The sequence below is a fragment of the Musa acuminata genome, chromosome BXJ2-6, assembly GCF_036884655.1.
Source record: "Musa acuminata AAA Group cultivar baxijiao chromosome BXJ2-6, Cavendish_Baxijiao_AAA, whole genome shotgun sequence".
Classification (NCBI taxonomy): domain Eukaryota; kingdom Viridiplantae; phylum Streptophyta; class Magnoliopsida; order Zingiberales; family Musaceae; genus Musa; species Musa acuminata.
Window position 1 is genome coordinate 23,439,859 of NC_088343.1, and position 10,666 is coordinate 23,450,524.

The window sequence follows — 10,666 nt, forward strand, 5'->3', positions numbered from 1 at the left end:
TAGGAGGTGGTACCGCCCAACAGAAGCGATGGTACCGTCAGGACCCAGAAAACCTGAGATGAGACCTTTTTAGGCTCCAAGTTTGAATCAACTTGAGGCCTATAAATACCCCTCTCATCCCTAGTTAATAAATACAAGAATTGAGTGAAAAAAAGTAGAAAAACTTTGTCGTAATTTTATGAGAACTCCTCTAAAAGCTCTAAGTGTTAGTATAGTTTTAGAGATGAGTGAAGGGGGTGTAAAGGTTATCTCCTAAACCGGTGAAAAGGAGAAGAGGGTTGTAAAAGGGAAGTTGATCTTCGTCTGTTGAAAGTGCTAGTCATAGGTGCCCAACAAGCCAACCCCGTAAGTGGTGGCACATGTGACTTGACACGCAGTCGTTTTACTTATTATATTTTGGTATTTTATCATTTTATATTGACTATATATATATATATATATATATATATATATATAGTGATGTCCTAGGATTTGTGTAATGGGAATCGGATCATGATGAGATCATGATAATGAGACCGATTCACCTTTAAACACATATTCATATCCTAAATAATCCCGGTCATAGGTTACTCGAGAGAGACATCGAGATAACCGGACATACTAGTGTGTTGTATACCCATCCATATGATGAATGCAACTGGTCTTATAGTTGCTCGTGTGGGGATACTATGGATACAATACAGGTGCTCATTTGAGAATGAGTTCACTGATTGATCCGCTTACGGAATGCTGAATGGTTGATGATGTCGTATTATCATATAGCGATTCCATGGTCCTAGTGGTGTATCTAGTCCTTAGACTTGAGACACCAAGGATGTCCTATATGAGTGCTCCATTCTTTGATACTAGATTTATAGGTTTGGATATCCCAGATCTAGCACAACCGGGCTTCGGGAGTGGTAGTCAACCTTACAAGGGCTATTGAGTGTTGATAGAGGATCATCCACTCTTGGTGTCATGAGAGGAATGTCCTGTGTGTTCTTGCTCAAACAAATCCCTAGTCAGGGTTATTCGGATTGAGAGAGAAAGAGTTCTCCGGGAGAATCCGATTAGAGCAAGATGCAAGTAGAAACCGTATGGGTCTGACAGCACCATTAGAGCAAGATGCTAGTATGACCTAACCTCCTATGTCAAAGCCAAGTATCATCATTTAAAACTGAAAGGCAAGTTTCATTAAAAACTCACCAAGATCAATGGAATAGAAATTATTGGTCCTTAAGGCAACAAAGATATATTCATGTGTTGTATTTCTATAATGCAAGCATTAGATTCAAACTTGATGTTGTAACCTTTGTCACATAATTGACTAATGCTTAGCAAGTTATGCTTTAAACCATCTACTAACAAAATATTTTCAATCAAAAGGTTTGATTTATTACCTATATTTCTTTTTCCAATAATTTTTCCTTTGTTGTTGTCTTCGAACATGACAAATTCTTCATCTTGGCTAGTGAGCTTAGAGAAGCGTGTTGGATCTTCAGTTATATGCCTTGAGCATCCACTTTTATGGTATCATCTCTTACTCATAGCTTGTGATTATAGACATATCTACAAAAAAAAAGGGTTTTCTTTTAGGTACCCACTTTACCTTAGGTTCCTCGTAAATAGATCTACCTAACTTATCATTTTGTATTGAGTCATTTAAGATTCCTTTAGAAACCCAAATTAACTTATGTAAACTATACCTCTTAAATGGACATTTATGAGCATAATGTCTATGTTTGCAATAAAAATTACGTTTGTTTTAGGGTGAAACATGCAAAGTTAGGCCTTTAACAAAGATGGTTGGGTTTTGAGGAGTGTTACTCACAAAGCCGTCTCTATTTCTTCTACGAACATGATCTCTTTTTGCAAATATCATGTTTAAGGATTTGTTTCCTATTTCAAAATTTTCTAAGATTTCATGTAGTAGCAAATTTTTAAGCATCTCTAATTCTTTACAATTTGTATAAGGAGACAATATTACATTATCATGCTTCATTTTCAATCTATTTAATTTACTAACAAGAGAAGCATGCTTATTTTTTAATAATTTATACTTTTTACTAACTAATTTATATTCATCAAACAAATCATTAAAAGCATTAAGTAATTCATAATAAGATAAATGAGATTCATTTAGGTCACTTACCTTGTCATTGAGTGTCATTAGAGCATAATTTATAATTTCTTTGTTGGTTGACTCTTCATCTTCGGATGCACTCGAATCGTCCCAAGTAGCTTTTAGCGCTTTCTTTTTCTTCAATTGCTTCTTCTTCACTTGGATACATTCACTTTTGAAGTGCCCCGGCTTCTTGCATTCGTAACAAATTATTTGGTCATTTGTAAGTTTATTTTTGTTTTTAATGTCATGTTTAGTTTTGTTTCTTTTTATGAATTTTTAAAATTCTCTTGTTAGAAGTGTCAAGTCATCGTCATCATCTTCACTTGAGTTTTCTCTTAAGTGGTCTTCTTGAATTCTAAGTGTCAAATCCTTCCTATTCTTTGGAATGTTGTTCTCAAGTTTTTAATATGTATTGTACGTCATTTCATATGTCATCAAAGACCCGATAAGTTCTTCTAGTGGAAAGTTGTTCAAGTCCTTGGCTTCTTGAATTGTGATTACTTTAGGATCCCAACTCTTTGGAAGGGATCTTAATATCTTGTTAACAAGTTCAAAGTTAGAAAAAACTTTAACCAAGTACTTTTAGACTATTAATGACATCCGTAAACTGGGTGTACATATTTCCAATGGTCTCGCTTGGTTTTATACGAAACAATTCATAACTATAAACTAAAAGATTGATTTTTGAATCCTTAACTCTACTTGTGCCTTCGTGTATGATTTCAAGAGTATGTCAAATGTTATAAGTTGTTTCGCAAATAGAAACTTGATTGAATTTATTTTTATCTAATGCATAAAACAAAGCATTCATTTGGTATTCAAAGAGAAAGTTTTCTTCTCCAAATCATTCCAATTGTTCATTGAAAGAGAAAACTTTTGAAATCCGTTTTCGATGATATTCCATAACCCAAAATCCATAGAAATCAAAAAAATCCTCATTCTAGTTTTCCAATAAATGTAGTCTATTCTATTGAACATGGGAGGACGTGTGATAAAATAACCCTCATGATTACCGACAAAAGCTATCTCTCTTAGGTTTTAAACTAAATTGAGAGTAACCTTGCTCTAAAATCAATTGTTATGATCAATACAGTACTAAGAGGAGGGGGTGAATTAGTACAGCGATAAAATTTTTGTTAATTCGGAAATTTTCTTTCGATACAATCATTTCGACAAAGCCCGTATCGAAAAGTAATGAAAGTAATGACTTAGAGTAAATGTAAAGTATAGAATACAACTAAGTAGTGAAAGAAAGTAGTAAGGAAAGAACACACTGGATTTATAGTAGTTCGATCATTATGACCTATATCCACTTCTGATTCCTCCTCCGATGAGATCACCGACATCCACTAATGGTCTTCCTTCAATAGGCAAAGACTAACCACCTTCTTACAAAGCTTTCTCCTTTTCACAGGTTTAGGAGACAACTCTTATAACCCTCACACCTCTTCTCTAATGATTATAAAGCTGAAGAAAGAGGAGGAAGACTCTTAGCTCTTTTTACAACACTTTTACACTCCAACACTTAAATATTTTTTCACACTTTGTTATAGCCTTTTTTTTGAAAGGAATAGGATATTTATAGGCCCCAATGGCTTTAAAATTGGAGCTAAAAAATGTCTCATCCTATATTTTCGGGGTACTAGTAGTACCACCATCATTACTGGGTGGTACCACCATATGATACTTTAACACTGGGCAGTACCACCGTCCATTTTGGCGGTACAACCGCCTGACAGAGCCTTAGAGACTAGGCTCTGACGGTACCACGGCCTGAGAGGGTGGTACCACTGCCTGCCTGCATTAATTACTGACGGTACCACCGCCTAGACCACTTGGAAGGTTGTGCCTCAAGTTGTTCCATCGCCCACCCTAGGCGATGCCATCACTTGGCAAGATTCCAAGTGGTTGAGTGCCCCTTCCGTCTCACCCAACTTAGCCCTGTTTTGAGCCTAGTTAGCCCCTAAGTTAGTGGGATTACCTCCCAATCCTAACTCAATCTAAGTTCTAACTATGATAATTAAGGTATTAACTAAGTAATCTTTGTCCGGTATGTCAATCATTCTTCCGACGAAGTCTCAATGAACTTCCGGTGAACTCTCAGCACGCTTTTAGCGAACTCCCGACGAACTCTTGGCCAACTACCGATGAACTCTCGGCGAGCTCCCGACGAACTCTCGGCGAGCTCCCGACGAACTCTCGATGAACTCCCGACGAACTCTAGGTGAGTTCCCGATGAACTCTCGACGAACTCCCAACGAACTCTCAGTGAGCTCCCAATGAACTATCGACGAGCTTTCGGCACATCGTCTGAATCTTCGTCATATTGTCCGAATCTTCGTCAAATCGTCCGATCATCCACAAAAATGACTTGGAAATGGAATAAAATGAAGTAACTTAAGATAATGATTCTCGCTAACAATCTAGTTGAAGTGAAAATGGTGCACAGATAACATGCATAATACTGTATCTTATATGATGTGCTCTACTGACGATCCTCTTGCCATCTCCCCTTCTACATCGTTTCCACCTTACTGAAGCAAGTCTGAGATGCATGAGAAAACTCACAGAGAGCGCATCAGAGCAAGATCCCCAGCATTCAAGATCGTACGATAAAACTAGTACTTGTCGACTCTTCAGCAAGATGTCATAGAGATGTCCAACACCATGACAATTGCCAATGCAATGCCCAAGTTCAAAGGTTACTTGTGATAAAGTTAATTTTGATTGATACAGTATGATTCGTTGCTTCATTATTGGATATATATATATATATATATATATATATATATATATATATATATATATATATAGAGAGAGAGAGAGAGAGAGAGAGAGAGAGAGAGAGAGAGAGATCCTAAAGTCATAAAATAGTCTTTTCACTAAGATTTTTCTTTAGAAATATTATAATTTATATTAATTAAAATACATAAAATAAAAATAAAAAATATGTCAAATCAATATTTTATTATTATTAATAATATTAGAAATGATCGTTGGTCCAATCTTTGGGGTATATGAGAGAATTGAATGTCCCTCCGGATGACTCCCACAAGATGATTTCCTCGTCATGAGCTTCATCGACAATAATCTTGAAACAATAAGAGACATGCGATGAGAGCAGTAAAAATATTTTAAATCCCGATGTATGATAGACTCCTCTTTATATAGAATCATAAAAGGAAACAAGTTTGATTGAATTGCATGTGACCTAAAAGGTTAGTTATATTGGTTATTCATTTTTTTAATCAATTAATAGAAGTCCTGTTTTATTAAATTATCGAAACAACTCTTCACGACAACAGCCTCAAATGGCAAAAAACAGATGAATTTATTCATTGTTTTACATGTAGTTAAGGATTTCGCATTATCTTACATGATTCCATCACTTCATCTGTCTCGAAACTTCAAGAACACATCAATCTCGATTCATGCGACCCACTTTTTTTTTTTAATATTTAAATATTAACAGGAACGATACACTACGTCATTAATCAACAAAGATGAAGTCGACATTAATTGACATCAAGTAGATACTCTTAGGATTCCAACTCTTAGGACACAAAAGCGACAGAGATTTATTTTGAATCATGGAATGCAAATTTTAAAATTAAAAAAAAAAGTTCGATGTTTTATTATCATGAATGAGACTTTGTTAATAGAATATTATTTTTCTTTTGTACATTCTTAATATAAAGAATGTGATGCTTCAAATAAAGTGAATCGACTTGTCCGACTCTAATGCCAGTGCCAGTATAAAACGGGACGAGTGAAACCACCGGAAGCCACCGTACTATTCTCCAAACCCAGCGGCGGTTCGCCCAGGTCCACCTTGACCGGTTCCCGATCAAGGGTTATCGATTGTGCCGCCGGAACTTTATTCACCACCCATTTTCTTACTCTTGCTGGTCTGCGTCAAAAGTTCTCTGGCCCCTGAATGCTTGCCTCGTAGGCGGTTCGGTTTAGCTAAGACAACCTGAGAAACATTAGCGCCAATAATAAACAAACAAAGTGGACGATTTCACGTTGTGCGAATCATAGGGCAATAGTCCAACAACTTCTGAGACGGCTGATTATTATTTGAAATCATTTCGGTGAAACACTCTTTGCACACGTCCACCTTCTGGCCTATATAAGGAATCAACCCCCGAGGCCTCCCACTGCGTTCTCATTTCTCGTGTTCGGTCTCTTCTCGCGTCTCGCCAGCGATTGCCATGGGTGAGCCTTCGATCTTCTTCAGCGGCTCATTGTTCTTTGTTCTCTATGATCTTCTATGTGCGGATTTTGATTACTTTTGTCATTTCCTTTGTCCTTTCTGTTCATCGTGCAGCCGGAAAGATCAAGATCGGCATCAACGGTTGGTTTTCCCCTCCTCTGTCTCTTTTTACGAGTCTAGCTTCGATCTTGCGGTTTCTTATATGAACTCTCTAGGGTTTATGATAGATCTGTCAACCTTCTTGATTCGATCTTGTCTTTCTTGATAGGGTTCGGAAGGATCGGGAGGTTGGTCGCCAGAGTCGCTCTCCAGAGCGAGGACGTCGAGCTCGTGGCCGTCAATGATCCCTTCATCACCACCGATTACATGGTGCTGGTCGATTCCAGTGATTTTGTGACCTTTGTGCTTTATTTGAATGTCTAGATTGATCACATATCTCCACTTTTTTGTGCATCTTCTTGATAGTTGAATTCTAGGCCGCCGTATTAACAGTGAATTCCATAGATCTATTGATTTTGCCTCGGTCAGATAATAAATGCTTCAAAATGTTTCGAACAATCTAATCATTTATGGGTTCGTGTTTTAAATGATCTTCTTACAGCAGTTTACTGTTATTTAAGTGAGTCTGGTTTCTTTGGGTTTTGATTGTTTTACTTGTCTTCTTTCGTAATGTAGTTCTTTAGGAAGGTTGTTTTTCTGATGGTTTAATTGCGAGATTCACATGTTCGCTCCATTTTTCTTCAAACTGAATTTTCTGTACGGGTGATGCATTCCAGACATACATGTTTAAATATGATACCGTGCATGGATCATGGAAGCATCATGAGATTAAGGTGAAGGACTCCAAGACTCTTCTCTTTGGCACGAAAGAAGTTGCTGTTTTTGGTTTTAGGTATTTCGGTTTTTTCTTCTCATAAAGGTGTTTCAAATCATTGTTCTTTAGATGTTAGTTGTGTATTAATGTTGTTCTGGATTTTAGGAACCCCGAGGAAATTCCATGGGGTGAGACTGGTGCTGAGTACGTAGTGGAATCCACTGGTGTCTTTACTGACAAGGACAAGGCTGCTGCTCACCTTAAGGTAATGCTGATTCAAGATGTGGTTGGTTTATTTGGTTAATAGTTTATGTTTCTAAAGTACAATTTGGTACTTCAGACTATAACTGATTTTTTCTTAAGCCTATATTTTCGTAGTTGGTAATTTCTCCACGATTCTACATTTTATTAAAGTGCTTCATTGTTAAGTAGCCTGGACGACTCATTTTCTAGGCTAGGCTAACTTCCAGGGTGATTAAAGCATTAAGCCTGTAAAATGCTACACTGAATCTGTTAATTGACAGCCACTTCATCCCTTTTTTTACTTGGTAACTATTTAGCTGATGTCATAAAATTTCAGAAATTAGCATCTACAATTATTTACATTGAAGTAGGAAGTTTGAAATGTAATGTTTAATATATATGTTGCTTGAAGAAACCAGTCGGTACACCCGTACCGTACCGTACCGAGCACGAGTCGAAACGCTGGTATGGTACGGTACGGCGAACCTTGGTTGCAACTACAGTTGAAGTTACTTGAACAGCTGTACCTACAATTGCTACTTGTAGCAATTGCTTTTGTGAGCAGTTGCTACGTGCAGGCAACTCTACTTGTAAGCAACTGGATGTTCCAGTTATCAGCAAACAACAGATACTAGTGATATGTATCTTCTGAAATTTAAGAGTTATGATTCAAACATTCAATTGTATTGTAAGTTCTTTCATTGAGTTTTGTTCTATACACTTCTTTTCTTTTCTTTTTTCTTTTTTTGTGAAGCTACTTCTTTTGGTAATAGGATTTATTGAATTTCCCTATTGGACGATTCTTTTTTAAATACAGGGTGGTGCCAAGAAGGTCATTATATCTGCTCCTAGCAAGGATGCACCAATGTTCGTTGTAGGGGTGAATGAAAATGAGTACAAGCCTGATATTAATATTGTTTCTAATGCGAGCTGCACCACCAACTGTCTTGCTCCTCTAGCAAAGGTAAACCACATTTTATCGAGGACTACTCTTTGGATATTGTACTTGATATTGATTGATGAGCTTTATCCTATATATCACAGGTTGTTCATGACAAATTTGGTATAATAGAGGGTTTGATGACGACAGTTCATTCAATCACCGGTAACTATAACTTGACTTATACTTAGTTGATTCTGTTGTGAAGTGTGTCTATTTCAAAGTTGTAAATATGATCTTTTGCTTTATTTTTTCTCAGCCACTCAAAAGACCGTTGATGGTCCATCTAGTAAGGACTGGAGAGGTGGACGTGCTGCAAGCTTCAACATCATTCCCAGCAGCACTGGTGCTGCCAAGGTATTTTCAGTAGATTTTTGTTATGTCTAGTTGTGCATCCTAACATATGCACGTGTGGTGTATGATAAACAATATGTATATGTGCACATAATGTGACAAATTCAAGAATAGTGTTGCTTTCATGTATGGATACTGATGCATTACCATGATTATTGTATGTCTAAGGGAAGATACTATTTTGAATTTCCCAGTTTATTAGCATGAATGTATGTGAATGGTACAAGGTTAAAACGCTCTGGTAGTATACTTCATTTCCTGTTGGCTTTGCTTCTTATGCTTGCCCTGCTTATTTGAAGATTGATGACTGCTCTGACTAGGATTTACATCAGAATACACCATGAACTATTTTGATTTGCTAATGACAGGCTGTTGGAAAAGTTCTCCCTGCCTTGAATGGAAAGTTAACTGGTATGGCATTCCGTGTCCCAACTGTTGATGTGTCTGTTGTGGATCTCACTGTCAGGCTTCAGAAACCAGCCACCTATGAGGAGATCAAGGCTGCCATCAAGTAAGTAGCAAAAGTTGGCACATTCCTTTCTTTTAACGATGATGATTACACCCGTGTTGTTTGTCTGTATTGATTGAATTGGTGTGTTTCTATAGTGGGTTGTTTGTACAGTTGTAGATTAGTCATTAGAAGATTATGGTTGCATATTATTTTACCATAATTTAGTAAACAAACCTATCCTTTCAATATACTGCTCATAATACACCTAGCTACTATGCGGAGAGGATCCTATATGCTGGAGTCTAATCTCTTATTTTTCTATTGTGCGGCACTCAACAAGTTTTTTTTTTTTTTTATTTTCTAATTTGTCACAACTCAGGGCAGAATCTGAGGGAAAGCTTAAGGGCATCCTGGGATATGTGGAGGAGGACTTGGTGTCCACTGACTTCCTGGGTGATAACAGGTACTCTTTATTGTCAAATATGTAGTTTCAAACTAATTGCTTTCTTAATAAGTTTATTTCATCTCCAAATGAATGATCGGAAAATTGTCCTCTCATATCTTTTGACCTGATTTTGTCATGGTAATATAGTAGTTTAAACACTCTTTGATTGGTTATTGCAGGTCAAGCATTTTTGATGCAAAGGCTGGAATTGCTTTAAATGGAAATTTTGTCAAGCTCGTGTCTTGGTACGATAATGAATGGGGCTACAGGTACTTCAAAACCACCTTGTGAATAAATTATGCTACTTGTAGTCATGCGGAATGAGGTATCTGTTATGCCTTCTAATCCGATCCTTATTTTCTTATTTGCAGCTCGCGTGTTGTCGATCTGGTCCGCCACATGCACAAGACTCGGTGAACCGTCTTCCTCTTATTGGTCATGCTGGTCACTGTTGTAGGTGGCCGTGCTTTTTTGTTTCTGTTATGAATAAATGTTCAGTCATGATGTCTATCTACTATCTTAATTATCTCAGGCACTCTGGTTTGGGCATTATATGCAGCCCACCTACTTTTTTGTATTGAGAAGTTTGGTATTTGAATTACTCTGATTTTGGGCACGCTGAAATATGTAGTTCGCGCTTAGGCTTTACTGATTTCGAAGTTGATTTTAATTGTCGTTTGTGTGGATTATTTCTTCAAGATTGTTTTCCAGTTGAAGCAAAAAAATAAGCACCCAATGACTTGGAAGTTGTAGTTTGATCATCGCACTTGTTGCTGTTGCCTCTGAGCGTGAGTACAATGTAGTGTAGTGTTGGGTGCAAGTTGATTTTATTCCATGGTCGAGTGGGTTTCGCTATTTTGAATGCTTTTACTGGATTATCCTTCACCATCAGAAAGTAGTGTGTTTAATGAAACCTTTATTTCGAAAGGTTCGTACTGTCAGCAAGTTAAATTCTGAGTACTAGATTTTGTAGTACTCATGACTCCACACGCTTGCTTGGCCGTACACATGGGAGTTATAGGCAATAGATTGCAATGTCAATAAATTACTAGTTTCTTTTAGGTAACCTGCCATTCAGCTTACAGTACGTAATGTCAAG

At 37.1% G+C, this 10,666-nt stretch overlaps 1 protein-coding gene across 1 annotated transcript; it reads left to right on the top strand.

The window, feature by feature from the left end:
• The first annotated feature begins 6,176 nt into the window (after positions 1-6,176).
• LOC103974405 (glyceraldehyde-3-phosphate dehydrogenase 2, cytosolic) lies at positions 6,177-10,219 on the top strand. The gene is made up of 12 exons (XM_065113405.1): positions 6,177-6,322; positions 6,435-6,461; positions 6,589-6,689; positions 7,097-7,212; positions 7,300-7,399; positions 8,195-8,341; positions 8,422-8,482; positions 8,577-8,674; positions 9,040-9,182; positions 9,502-9,585; positions 9,747-9,836; positions 9,939-10,219. Exons 1-12 carry the CDS (start codon positions 6,319-6,321, stop codon positions 9,982-9,984), a joined length of 1,017 nt encoding a protein of 338 aa, XP_064969477.1. The 5' UTR covers positions 6,177-6,318; the 3' UTR covers positions 9,985-10,219.
• Positions 10,220-10,666: the final 447 nt, after the last annotated feature.

Excerpts from the sequence above, each read along its gene's own strand:
- LOC103974405 (XM_065113405.1), top strand. Across the intron at positions 7,213-7,299 it reads GTTGCTGTTTTTGGTTTTAG|GAACCCCGAGGAAATTCCAT; the intron begins GTATTTCGGTTT and ends TCTGGATTTTAG. Across the intron at positions 9,183-9,501 it reads GAGATCAAGGCTGCCATCAA|GGCAGAATCTGAGGGAAAGC; the intron begins GTAAGTAGCAAA and ends GTCACAACTCAG.